We start from the raw sequence: 14,370 nt of genomic DNA on the forward strand, positions 1-14,370 counted from the left end.
AGATATATGGGTGAAGATGTATATATAAAAGGTCTTCTATTTAAAATTATTTTTACTGATTTGTCAAACAACTAATTTTTCAACAAGGCGTTTTCTCACTCAAAATAAACGTTTCTGCTCTCCCAACAATAATGTCAAATAAGCTCTTGCTTTCCCTTATATTAAGAGAAATATTCAACAATTTATACATAACCAAAAAAAAACTATTTTATCTATTTAAAAAAATTTATTTTATCTATCAATACCATATAACTTTCTTACTAACTGAACTATAACTCCTACCAAAGTTTTATCCCTTCAAACTAAAGGAATATTATATATATATATATATACTAAAATAAGAATGGAAAAAGGTTACTACAAGTGGACTATAAAAATATTAAATTCATTAATCATGGGTCGATATTTTTTTATTAAGAGTCAACTATAAAGGAATTAATCTAATTATTAGAACACCTTTTTTTAAAAAAAATAATAAATTAAAATGATTGTCCAGAAAAAAGGCATACCTTGTCCTTGTGAAGGTGAAGAATTGATTAGCATAGTTTGCTGAAGGGAAGAGAAAAGAGCAGCATAAGTAATCATAATTCCAAAGGAAGAAAAAACAATTGCTGAGGCAACAAAAATGCCAGAAAAAGTTGCCATGAATTTTGAACTTCCAAAGTATGAGGAAGAGAGAGATTGTATGGAGATGGAAATATAAAAATAAATATACGGTATGGGTTCTAATTCTTTTTTTTTTTTCAAGTGTTGTTTGATATTCACGTTAGAAATTGACTATGCTGAATTCGGGTAGAACTTCAAATGAAAGCGCCCAAACTTTTAAATTCATTTGAAATCTTTGATTAAAAAAAATAACTCATCTACTGCACCAATAGAAATTGGGTTGGTTTTGACCCGCTCAAGTTTAGTTTGGGCTCAAACGGATTGGATTCAAATGGGCTAAAAATGGGTTGGGCTTGACCCGTTCAATTTGATCCGATTAATCTCAATAATTTAACATATTGATATTTAACTTTTATAATCAGAATTTGATTTTCCGTTCAAGAAATTTTTGTTAAAAAAGTAATAGATGATAGATAAATCCTAAAAAGATGTTAAATAGATAATAATTCATACCTTCAATATAGAAATATATCTTAATAAAAATTTTTAAAACGGGTTAAAATCGAATATTGAATTGGGCTCAGTTGAGAATTCTCTTCAAATTAGTTAAGCTTAAATAAGTTTAGAATAAACCTAATTCAAATTATCTTAATCTCAATTTTTAAAATTCTAAACAATTAAACAAGTTTCCTATGTTTTAATTTACTTTCAACACCCCTAAATTTGCGCCACATCAAATCCAGAATGTGAACCCACTAATTTATATAAGCGACGATATAAGTTAGACTTTGCTTAATATGTGTAGTAAACAAAACAAAATTGAATTTGACATTTATCTAACCGTTTGATATACACCATCCAAAAATAAGTAAATAAATAAATTATACACCACCCAATGCTTGGCCCATTAAAATATCTAACGTACTTAGTCAAGAAAAACTTAATCCTTGTTCTTAATTCCTCCATCAAATTGTTGCTTTAACGTTGAAAAATATTTTAAAAATTAATTAGCTAAATATAAGTTGCTAATTTTCATTAGCACTATGGGTGATCAACAAGGGATGATTAGTGGTTTAATTATGAAGAATTAGTGATTAAATTAAAGGCTACAAGTGGGGAACCTCAACTCTTCGTTAAAAAGAGAAATTTTGGAAAAGTTGGAATCTCTATGAGTATCTTGATATTGGTGGAAGATTCGACGAACTTTCGAATACATTTAAAATTTAATTATATTATTATTATTATGCTGGCCCCTACATGACTTGCAAAGACAAAATTTCATAAAATATCATTTTGAAATTAAGGAAATGGTCTATTCCCTTTTGTTCCTATTTATTTATCATTTAGCCTTTTACATGTTCATTTTAAAAAAATATTATTAGTTATTTGACAAACTATTTTATCATTTGAACTTTTTAGTCTTTTTGTTTCTTTTAGAAGATTTATTTGAACAGAAAGACTAAATGAGAAGAAAAAAATATAATTTTTGATTATGCAAAAGTTTTAAAAGAGGAGTGTCTTTTTAATTTTCCAAATAGGAAAAATGATATTTTTTGTCCCTGTGTTAATGTAAAATTCTTATTTTAGTCCTTGCGTTATTTAATTTAGCACTATTATCCTTCAATTATATCAAGTGAGTGATTTTAATAATTTAACAAACCCGAAAAAGTTACAGAAAGTTCAGATTAATTCGAGTATTTTAAAATTATTGCTTGAGAAAATAGAAAACTTTAAAAAAAAAATCATTCGCCTCAATCTATCGTTCGTCGGTGTAAGAGGGAGGGTTAATGCCTATCAAGTTGGTTTTGTTGAAATTGTAGCTCAGATCGATGAGCTTGTTCTTGAAATAGAGATAGCGAATACTTAACTTGTTTATAAAAGAGAGAGAATTAAAATGAAATACCTGAACTATTCCTTTTAAAGTGAACTCTCTGTTAATCTTTTTTTTTAATATGTTAGTTAAAGAATTAAAATTACTCATTTGATATAATTGAAGGTTCATCGTACTAAGTTAGATAACACAAGAACTAAAAAAAAGAATTAGCCTTAACACAGGGACTAAAAATATCGTTTTTCCTTTCAAATAGGATCCTAAACAAAACGAATTTAGAATAATTGGACTTAAATGTGAATATAAAAAAATAATTAAACTCAATTACGAGTATATATTACGTCTTTAGCCGAATTCGTTGACCTTACTAGTGGCTATTTTGTTAATTAAATCCCAAAATTAATTTGGGCGCTTCATGACTTTATTATATGCAAATAGAGAGAGATTCCTTCAAAGAAGGGGTTGGCATCTTTCACTATCATGAAGATTAAGAGAATATTCAATTTTGACTGTAAAATTAAATTTTTCTGTAGAACTAATATTTGTCGAGAAGTTTTATGATAGTTATAACTAGGAAATATTAATATATGTATAATATTATTTAATATAAAGTTTTTATTTAATTAAAATTTAAAGATTAATATATCAGGAACATATGCCTTCAAAATTAATTCAAAATTTAAAGTTATTTATGGTCATTTCATAAATTTTAATCTCTCAGTGATAAAAGTAAATATAATTTTTTTTTCTGTCATGATCATATTTGATTGACCGTTGTTAATAGAATAATGTAATAAAGAAGTAAGATATAACATGAAAAATTGATTTGAGAAAAAAATCAGACCATTAATTATTAGAAATTTGACTGTGTATCATCAGCTTCTTTTATGCTCGATTTATCACTTAATAGTAGTTATTCCTTGATAATTATAATTTGAGATTAAGCAAAGGGCATCCGAATTATTTAACAAAATTGGATTTGGAAAGATTATCATGAACAAGTTGCATTCACGTCTCCAATTGAAAGATTATATGATCCATGGTTGACATAAAGTGTATTTTGAGTTTTTCCAAGAATCCCAAGAGTACCCAAAGATGTATCCATTTTGTGTCTGATATATTCACAACAATTAATTCAAGGTTTGAGAAAAAAAATCATTAATTAAGAAAATAATATTTGTACCTTTGCAAAGTATTTGCTCGAGATGATAATGTATTAATTATTATATATGAAATACTATAAAGTAAATACAACAGAAACAAGTAGGGAGAGAGAGAAATACATTATTCAATTTCAAATTGATAAATAATGAACTGAATTGACTTTATGTTTATAATAGAACAAAGTAGATTATAGAGGTATGGTAAGATGTTGATACAAACCTTTTAACAAACTTGATTGTTGAGAAATTGTAGAGGTACTTAATAAACCCTCCTTCCGTCTTTAGTTTTTCATCTTATTAAATAAATGAATAATTAATAAATATTTACATTTAAATAATAAGATATTTTTTCTAATGTGTATTTTTTAAAAATAAATATTCACATGCTTTTCCGACTACTTTCATCATGTGTCATTTCGATTGGTAAAGTTGAAAAGATTATAATAAGTTTGAAAAATAAAATAAATAGTCGAACCATCAGAAAATCAATGGCCTACAATATAATGCAACTTGGCCAAAAAGTCAAAAAGTGATAAACTAACTTGGTGATCATTACTTTTCCATATTAACAGACATATTAGCACACTATTAACAAAAATAATTAATTGCATAAGTAAAATTATATTTTTTACTATTTTTATTGTGAAATTATAAAAGTAATTTTTATAAGTAGTGTGATTTTTCTCTTAAAAATATAAAACTATGTTAAAAAAAGGATAAATATGAAAAAAAATCTCAAATATTTGTTTGAATTTTGAAAAAAAAGAACTCTAAAAATTCAGTTGATATGAAAAGTATAAATCAAACATGAAGGTAATTAAACAATGTAAAAAACTGATAAAACAAACTTCCATCATCAAATAAAAGTACAGAGTTTAAATTTAAACAAGAAGGCAATTAATACAATGTCACGCATGACACATGATGAGTCATCAAACTCAGTATTAAACTTAATTAATACATTATCTTATACATATATATAAATATATATAAAAGTCTACGATACATCGAAAATAAAAAGGAGATTATTTAATTTCCTTACGCATAGTCACACAAATGTAGATCCATCATCGTCATCGTCATCGTCACGATCATCACTTACCTGCCCTGGCCTTTCTCTTTTCCATGTAGAAAAATGCAAAGAGAGAGACAACAGAGAAAGCAGAGAAGACAACAGAACAAATATCCAAAGTAGCATGTCGTCCGCTAATTGCTTGAATGCTGAAAAGGTTGTCTACTTTTTTGTCATCAGTGTTTTGTCCATAACCAATTTCTTCACCATTACCATTCAAAACATAAGCTCTAACAAAGTAAGTAGCTGTTGGGATATCCCTCTTGATTGTCCAATTGTAATTGTTGTTTGACGATTTGTATGGTACCGTTGCAATTTTGAATTGACAAGTTTTGTCCTTTTTAAGGTGGTCTTCTGTTTTCCTCCACGCACGGTCTTTTTGGCTTATGGGAGCGTAACACAGCTCCAATTTTACTGACTTGTAGCCTGAATCTGACCCTGCTGGGAGTGTATTGTTCAAGGACCACTTGAGCGTCAGCGCGTCCTCCCCGGCCATCAATACTGAAAATATTTATACAATCAGGTTATTTTTATATAGTAATACTAATCGATCAATCAATCAATCAATAGTATAAAAAGATGTAACCTAGTACGTACTATCGAATTTCTTAATCAGAATTAGCTCTATCAAGTCATTTTATACTAGGAAAGAAAACGAAGAGAAAACGATATCTAGTGTACAAGGCAACTAATGAGAAATAATTAAAAACCTGAGAGATCGATCACTAGCAATTTTACTTGATATTTTCCTTCTTCTAAAAATGATTTTTAGTAAACGACTAATGCTAAGAAATATATACAAGACTTTAATGGTAATTAAATCTTAGTCAGTATTTACACCATCTATCACTTAATCATAGTTAATTAATGCGTATCTTCATTTCAAGAGTCAATCATTCATACAAAATTCTCTTTTTAACCTTCTCCGATGATCCGAATCTATAATTTTTAAGTTGGAGTACATGTTCAATTTGCAACAAATTAAAGCCTTGAATGGAGTGTGATAGAGAGAGATGCAACTAATAAGTAAAAAAACAAACAAAATATTTCTCAAAAAGGATAGTTAACACAGCACATACCTCCTGCTTTGTGGTCAGCCTTCACTTCAAGAGATTTCTTGAGGGTAGAGAACAATATCTCACCTTCACAAACAGCCAAAAATGAACATATGACAATTGTAGCCACGAAAATAGCACGAGTACTAATTGCCATTTTGCTTCTTTAATTAATTTCTTTGGTAGTATATACTAATTAGAGAATGAAAATTGGAATGTAACATCCCCATTGATGAAGGGCTTTATATAGACTTGTTGATATTTGCCACAAAAGGAGGCCATTTCTTAAAGAAAGGTTAAAAAATGAATAAGCCAAACATAAGCCCAACTGGCAGCTACCTCTCTAACCTACATAAGGGGTGCAAACAATTACAATAAGACAGTGACGTCATTTTCTAATACTAATTAACTTTTATATAACTAATAATTAAAATAGCTTATTGATGTTTGAATTGGCCCTAAGCAATATTCAAAGGGTAAGTTTATGACGTTTTACAGACTAATAAATTTGTAATTATGTTATGGGAATTGGGAACTACTTGTTTGTACAAGAGCTTAATTAGAGGGTTGACCTTGGTTTAGATGAATATATTTTTATATTTTTTGGAATTTATAATTTGTTGCAAGTAATATCCACTGCGATCTTTCGACATATTCCTTATGAATATTTAACGTTATTATTAATAATTATTTTGGTTAAGAGGTTTGTCCCCTAATGATTTGGAAAGACTCTAAAACAAGAAATTGATCAAATGATTAAGGTTGATCTATGAGCTGATGCAGAAGGTGGGGTAGGTATGTATTTTGTTATGAGAAATCGCTAATCGTATGTCCATTAATTAATCAAGTTTACATTTTTTAAGGCAGCATTTACTAGTTGGCCTCATGACCTCATCATATATATATTTATAAAGTAATATTTAAACGTAGATTATACAATTATACTCCTGATATTTTTATCGTAGTCTTATTCGATCAGCTTAAGATATTTACTTATATTTAAAACAACGTGTTTATTACCCCTGGATAGATTTAATTATCTTGATATATATATATTGATATCTAAGCTAGAATGCTAAGTACAGTTGCTAAAACTTAAAAGTAGTTTACGTTGATAAGACTTTTTGTACATTATATTAAGCGGTTAAAATTATAAATTTTCATTCAAACAGTCAGACAGATTTACTGTTTATATTTTTTTATTACCTGATGTACTGTTTTTAACTTAATCAGTTGGGTAAACAATTATTTAAGTTAATGTTAAGGGATCCCCTCCTTTTCTAAAAAAAATAAATCAATTTACTATAATTAATAAAATATTACTATGTCATGTAATAATTAGGTACAAACATTTCTAATAATTGTAAATTGGATCACAAAATCGATTATCAAAGTAAAATTTTCTTTCCACATATGAAGTTATAAGCTGCACTTTCAATATTGTCTCCGGATGAAGAAATACATGGAATCTAGTATTCATGCCATAACTATATGGAAAAAAGTGCATATAAGTTTTTATCAAGATGATTGAAAAAAATTCACCAATTAAAATCATTCGTATCATATATTTGTTAATAAAATGAGTTGTCAAGTATTACATCGTCGATCTAAATTCCTAGCAATTTTTAGCAATTATATTTATTATAATAAATAAAAAATAAAAAAAGATCTCAAAAAGTTGAAGCACCATCTAACTCTCCCAAATACATTTAAAATTTTCTCAAGATGGGAGAAATTAAAAGCTCCATTCTTTAATTGTTATCATTAAATTTTAGGGAAAATGTATAAATTTCATTCCGAACTTTGTCCCGAAAAATTGGATATACATTCATATTATTATAACGTTCTATTACACAATTAATCTTGTTCCAAAATCAATACCTTCATTTGGAAGGGATAGAAGACTGTATTTCAAAGGCATAATTTAGTGCTCTATTCCTTATGATAAGCTATGTGAAGAAGTTTGGAATAACATATGTGAATCACCAAGTTACTCAACTTTATCGATCGGTCAAAACTAATTAAGATACTGATGATTATTTTCTTGTGTTAGGAACTTATGTTCAACGATCTGAAAATTAAATAAACAGTTTACTATATTATTTGAAGGAATATGATATGCAGATCAGAGAAGATGACAAAAATAAGAGGGAGCAGGTTCATGTATGTACGGATCACAACCTTTTCAATTACACGTACGGAAGCTTATCTCTTTCTCGTTGACTTTCATTTAATTATATTTTTACTACACGAATTAAATATTATCTACGGTTAACTTTGCAAGCTTCATAAGAAACTAGAAATAGAAAAATAATTTATTCATTTATTTCATAATGTGAACAAGTATTGTTGGATAACCCAAAATAATATAGTGGATAATTATTGTTGGACGAAGGAAAGTATATTTCTTTCAAATTTGATTTTGTTCTCTTTTCTTTTCTGCTTAAAGAAATAATTAAGAAATTCAAATCAACCGCGGAATCTGTGCTTACATTTCAAAAAAAAAATATGGAGTAGGATAACTCTTTGACTAGAAATATTATTTATATACAGGATTTATCTAACATTCGTGCGAAGGGCAAAAACAAAAAGGGAAAGAAAGATGAGATAATATGCAAAAGCTAGAGTCTCTTGTTCACGCCTTAAATTATAAGTCTACTCACCTTGGAACAATCAAACATGTCGTGTCTGAAGTTTTATACAATTGAAATTCAAAAATATATGGTTTTTTTGACCTAAAGTTCAACTATTTTATCTGAACTTCAGTGATTTTTTTTTAATCTGAACTTCAACACAGCAGATGTGATGTTGTTCCCAAGTAAACACAAATTGTTTTTTAAAAAGTATGTATAAATTAAATACCCATGAAATTTTTACAACAAAATGCGAGTAAATTGGGCTTTTTTTGTGAATCTTGTGTCCCAGGCTTAGCCCATGACCAGCTCAATCAAAATGCTGGTCGAGAGGCCCATGCTTGATATACTCGTACAGCTTTTGTCTTCTTGCCTAATTAAGTCCAAAGCTTGTTATCATATCGCTTCAACCAAATTCTGATTATATATACTACTATACTATACTTCTACTAATTATGCCAAAGTATGTCCATCAATAATCTATTGAGTGCATATATGTTAAGCTTATCATGAGCTTTCGAGCAACCACAAAGTTATTTTCGTGTGACCTTTGAAGCTCGTGGAAACAATCACTAATGCTTGCATTAGGATAGACTGTCTACATCACACTATTCGAGTGTGACCCTTCCCTGACCCTAATTAATGCAGAATGCTTTGTGCATCACGTTTCCCTGTTAAGCTCTGATCATTAGCACGTATATTTCACTCATTGCACGATTTACCAATTTACGTAGCCTGTTCTTTTTTTTAATTTTCACAAGACTACACAAAGAAAAGACAATCTTTGTGCCGGCCAAATGTTACAATATTTCCTATTCATTTATTTTAGCAATGTCGTTTCTATCTTCATCTAAGAATTTCCTGCATTTCCATTCGTATTCTTCGAGATTGTGCTTCCACTCATTTGAATCGCACAATGGAGAGGAGATTCAACAGGAACCTGTCGAACGAGAGCAGAGGATCCTCAAAGAACTTACAGAGGATAATTGCAGAGAACAGAAAGCCTGCTACTCCTGTCCCTGACTTAACTGATTTTATGAATGACATGTTTTTCGGTACACCAAGTCCTGATAAAAAAACATATAATCTGAAGGGAATTAACACGAATTCGATAGAAGATGATGATGATTTCGACTCAAGCACAAGGAGTGTTAGCAGCAGGCTAACTCAGGAGTGGCTACAGGAAGCTAAGCAAATGGTAGCTTCCTCTCCTGGTCGAGGAAGTGAGTCGCCCCCAGGGCGGCTAGTGACTTCCCCTAGGTTCGTAACATCTCATGCTAGAATTGATTCTCCTACTGAAGGCAGAGATCCCCTCTCTAGGTCTGCTAGAAGGTAACTAAAGCTCTTTTTTTTAATAACAAAAACATTGTATTTGCTCTGATCACTGCAATGGAATTGTACAATTATGATCAATATGTAATACTCCTTTCAGGTGAAAAAAAAATGTGATAGTTTGATTTGATAAGAAATTTAAGAAAATATGAAACTTTTCAATGGTAGTTACATGTATTTGTTTTCATGAACTCAATATTTTACAATAGATTTTCTGTGCTGGAAAAAACAGGCATAGATCAGTGGTGGGGTTCAGTGAAGAAATCCTCTCAAAAACAGCAAAACACAACCGCAATAAATCAGAGCCGTTAATAATTGATCCTCCTTCAGCCGGCACATCCCCTTCATCAAACGTTCAAGATTGGTTCTCTAACATCTTCAAGACTCCAAATGATGGGCCCATCGACCCCACTTCTCCCAAGCCCAACAATGAGCAACCCGCACTCACCCTCCCGCCCCGCCAATCAATCAGTCGCCGAACGCGGTTCCATACGAACTCCAATGCACCTCAGCAACACTCTATCAACTCTCCAAAACGAACTTTCAAAATTCCCGCCACCGGCTCAACGGACAATGTATCACACTTTTTAGATGACAAGCCACTTTCTCCACCAAAAAGTCTCATCGAATCTTCTCACCGGAGGTCGATTTCATCGACGACATGTTCGATCCCGGACTATCCGGCACTTTCTCCTCCAAGGAATTTGGTAGAGTTGGCTCATCGGAGGAGTATCTCTGCGTCTACGAGTGCATTCGAGAAGGTTTTGCGAAATAACAATGTGGACGGAGATGAAGTCAAGGAGGAAGATTTGAAGAGTCAGGAACTGAATCGGTTCTTGAAGGAGCAGAGAGACAAAATCGACAACGTTTTTAGTGGACAGATAAAAGGGAAAGCCAAAATTGTGCTGTCTGGGCCTTCCAACAGTTGAGTTCCAGCTGATATTTTTCCAATCGTAGATCGATGAATTGTGTGTTTTTGCTTTAGGTTTCGGTTATATGACTGAGTGAGTTGAAATATTGTAGGTACAAGCTCAATGGTGGCTGCAATTTGCTATGCTTGGTTGTTGGAAAATAGGATGAAGGCTAATGAACAAGAAGGAGGAGATGCAAATACAATTCAGGTGGTGGTTCCTGTGATGAATATGACAAGAAGGAAAATGTTGAAGCAGCGGCAAGTGGCTTGGCTTTTTCATCTTGTTGGTCTTGATGCCAAATCTCTGCTCTTTTCCGATGAGGTATGCTACTAGTAGCAAGATCTTGAGACTCTTTGAAGTTAAGCAAGCGCTTGGCCATCGATTTGGATCAGATTTTGAAGATTTATCTTCAAAAATCTGTTTGGCTGAAATTTGATCAGATTTTGAAAATAAGTTTTATCTTCAAATATTTTCAAGTTCTCAAAACCTAGTTTAGACCGGTTTTTGAATTTTGGGAACTTTCACACACAGAACTTCATTTTTTTTCAAGTTAAATGCATGTCCAAACACAACTTCAAATTCTAAAAATGAACTTCAAAAACTCAATTTTTCAAGTTTTAACTTCAAAATCTATGGCCAAACGGGAGCTAAGTTTCCTTTGTGGCCAAAGGTATATATTGTACCTGTGAACTGTGAACAGGATCAGAGAATACTTAGTTAAACACTTAAACTGAAACATTAATCTCAGATTTTCTATTACCTTTAGGAGACTCAACTCGACACGTTTTAGTATGAGTATATATATATATATATATATATATATATCATGTTTGTACATTGATTTATAGATTAGTATGTTCCTCCTTTATAAACTGCAATCAAAGATCTAATTGTGCATCATGTAGTAATGCATAGGATATTTAATCTTCCCTAGAATGTTAGAACAGATCTTGCAAGTTATACCACTAGTGAGCCATTTGGGATTGTTTCCTTTGATGAGCTAATGCTGATTTTTCTTCTTCTTTTGGTTTTGAACAGGTTGATTTGGAAACACTACTGTTGGCTAAGCAGCTAAGCATCCTTGTAGTTGGAGAAGACATACTCAAAACTAATGGAGAGGTATTTATAGCGTGCTCTCCAAAACAAAAGATATAAGTTAAATCAGGGAAAGAAATAGCCTAGCAATAATATGGTGAAGCTTTCTAACATTTTCTCCTAACATTTGTCATACTCATACATGTAGGCAGTATCAGGGTGTACTGTTCTTACGGACAATTACTGTGAGGATGCTTATGAACTACTTCAGACACCTATTTTGAAAAAGCTTCTGGTACTAAATAAGCTCCATTCATCAAATTAACAATATAAGCAGATGAGAAGCCCTTTCTGATCTCTAACACTCTACTTCTCAGCTCGCAGGAATACTTTTAGACACACAAAACTTGAGTGCATCTTCTAAGGTGTCGATGACAAGAGATGTCGAAGCAGTTCAGCTGCTTTCAGTTGGCTCCACCCCTAACTACAGAAATGCTTTTTTTGACCAATGTAATGTTTTTCGTAGCAGCTATTATAGTATTATCATCACATATTCACAACATTTTTTGCGATAGAAGTTTATGATTTTCCTTGTAGTGATGCAAGATCCAAAGGATGATAGTTTTGTAGAAGTTATGAGGCAGAATTATGGAAATTCACCCATTGAGAGTAAGTTCACTGAGAAATCTTGGTGATTCTTTTGCCTACTTTGAATCAAAATACTGTTGAACATTTTAGCTTTATTTTCACTAAACATGATTTTTTCTAATACTCAACTTTTGTGTTGCATATCCTGCAATTGAATTAACATTGATGATTGCAGGTAGCCATAAATATAGAGCACATCAAGTCTTGGAGAGGAATTCCACCCCTCAAGAAAATACACCAAGTTCAGATAAGATATCTAAAGATGTGAAGAATGGGAAGATAAATAGAGTGTCACCAAACACAGGTACTTCACTTCATTTATCCTTCTATGCACTTTATGTTAATTTTAGTTGAATTAATTGTCATGCACAAAGATCATCATCTTCTAGCCTTGGTCCATAAGCTTCTCATCATGTTCCTGTAGAATCAGTTTGTCTTAACATAACCTGGAAAGTTTTTATGATGTATGTACATTCTCTGCAAAAAAATATAAAAGACATGTGCCTAGTTGCTTATCAATATTAATCAACAATACCGATAAGTTAACACATTATTACTCCCACAAAATCAAATAAGTTATTTCCGATGCATTGGTATGGAGACTTATCCATGTGATTATAAGTTGTACTGATAGGATATGAGACCATTTTAGCTACTGATCTCCCTGCAATAGAAAGAAAAACAAAACATAAAAGACAAAAGATTAGTTCTATTTTTTGCATTGTTACTTTCCTCTTTTGGAACACCTGATAGAAGCTAGTGCAAAGAATAATACATTGTCAACATTTCAAGGATCAATTGGTCTAATCATATTTGTTTTCTTCTAGGTAAACCTTCAATAACACCTAAACATGCTTCTCCAGCATCACCAGCAAAATCAGCCGATGCTTCACGTGGCAAAAACAAGACCTTCTTCTTAGCAAAGTGGTTTGGTTTTGGGAAGTGACTAGTGAGTTATTAAATCTGCTAAAAATATGAGTAATTTCGATCATGCAATGCTCAAATTTAGTCTGAGAACTGTCAAGCGATAGAAAGTGATTCTTTTTTTACAACATTAATAGGGATTTTTCAAAATGTTTGGTTGTTGGTCTTATTTAATTGATTTTTTTTGTGTCTGGCCCAGGCTATTTCCACATGCTACAATGTTTTCTTTTTTTACTTTTGGATGTATTTGGTTGATTTCTTTTCTTATGAATCTCTGTCGACCTTGTAATCCTTATGGTAGAGTTAATCTACATGTGATTTTATACGAGATAAAATATGAAATAAGAATAACAACACTTAAAACTTGTATTTTAGACTATCTTCTGTTTTCCGAATTACAAGTATACTAACTAGTGAAGTTAAATCTAGATTTTTCTTGTATCAATCTTTATATTATCTTTCAGCGCATAGTTATGCATCCCATAATAATTCTTGCATAACTAGTGTGATTACTTCATGAAACGATCCGCCTTACTTATGCTCAGTTCGCTGCTGCATAAATGATATTTACACCAGTAAAGTAGGCAAATATCCCACAACAACCAGAGGAATGAATAAACATCCTAGGCATTTGTCTAGCTTTATATTTCACATAACGTTATCTCTGTGGAAAATTGCTAATTGCTGGTTAAAAGAGCATATTTTTACTCTAACTTATGAAGTAGTCAAGTCATTATCCATTTTGAAAGATGGAGTTTCATTAGTAATTGTAATTTGTCTCCCATCAAAAAATAGATATTTATGTAAACTGATTTCTTCCCATTGAAATGCTTGATGATTAAGTATATTTTCTTCCTTGAATAACAGCTTGTTCCCTTACTTCAAACTTCCAACTCAACATCTATGTTCAGATTTGTATACCTTCATTTATTTCATTCTTTTTGACACTTATGTCAAAAGGTCTATCTAGCCATAAATGATACTGTTATCAATCAAACTCATCAATAAACCTTAAGTAGTAGCACTATGGCCAGACTGTGGAAAAGCTATGACTTAAAGTCTCCAGCACATCTTTTCACTTGTTTTATTGGCCTGAGCCAATAAATTTCTGGTAGAACTCCAGTGTATTAAATCTCCCATCCCTTATCATTTGTTTT

The 14,370-nt window shown here is 31.1% G+C and overlaps 2 protein-coding genes across 2 annotated transcripts; one reads left to right on the plus strand and one right to left on the minus strand.

Moving 5' to 3' along the window:
* Positions 1 to 4,427: 4,427 nt before the first annotated feature.
* On the minus strand, positions 4,428 to 5,954 carry LOC107013718 (high-affinity nitrate transporter 3.2-like). The gene is made up of 2 exons (XM_015213591.2): positions 5,752 to 5,954; positions 4,428 to 5,173 (listed from the first exon to the last, which is right to left on the minus strand). Exons 1-2 carry the CDS (start codon positions 5,882 to 5,884, stop codon positions 4,695 to 4,697), a joined length of 612 nt encoding a protein of 203 aa, XP_015069077.1. The 5' UTR covers positions 5,885 to 5,954; the 3' UTR covers positions 4,428 to 4,694.
* Positions 5,955 to 9,234: 3,280 nt separating this feature from the next.
* Positions 9,235 to 13,533, plus strand: LOC114076461. The gene is made up of 9 exons (XM_027915505.1): positions 9,235 to 9,692; positions 9,925 to 10,616; positions 10,716 to 10,927; positions 11,645 to 11,725; positions 11,850 to 11,936; positions 12,019 to 12,151; positions 12,239 to 12,310; positions 12,465 to 12,593; positions 13,117 to 13,533. The coding sequence occupies exons 1-9, from the start codon at positions 9,277 to 9,279 to the stop codon at positions 13,233 to 13,235; spliced, it is 1,941 nt and encodes a 646-aa protein (XP_027771306.1). The 5' UTR covers positions 9,235 to 9,276; the 3' UTR covers positions 13,236 to 13,533.
* Positions 13,534 to 14,370: the final 837 nt, after the last annotated feature.

Source organism: Solanum pennellii, chromosome 3 (genome assembly GCF_001406875.1).
Source record: "Solanum pennellii chromosome 3, SPENNV200".
NCBI classification, from domain to species: domain Eukaryota; kingdom Viridiplantae; phylum Streptophyta; class Magnoliopsida; order Solanales; family Solanaceae; genus Solanum; species Solanum pennellii.

What these genes read in the sequence shown, in the direction of transcription:
- LOC107013718 (XM_015213591.2), bottom strand. Translation starts at nt 5,884, where the DNA reads ATGGCAATTAGTACTCGTGCTATTTTCGTGGCTACAATTGTCATATGT. An exon ending in GGCTGACCACAAAGCAGGAG is followed by an intron (nt 5,174 to 5,751) that starts GTATGTGCTGTG and finishes AAATATTTTCAG; the next exon opens with TATTGATGGCCGGGGAGGAC.
- LOC114076461 (XM_027915505.1), top strand. Translation starts at nt 9,277, where the DNA reads ATGGAGAGGAGATTCAACAGGAACCTGTCGAACGAGAGCAGAGGATCC. An exon ending in CTCTCTAGGTCTGCTAGAAG is followed by an intron (nt 9,693 to 9,924) that starts GTAACTAAAGCT and finishes TGGAAAAAACAG; the next exon opens with GCATAGATCAGTGGTGGGGT. An exon ending in TACTCAAAACTAATGGAGAG is followed by an intron (nt 11,726 to 11,849) that starts GTATTTATAGCG and finishes TCATACATGTAG; the next exon opens with GCAGTATCAGGGTGTACTGT.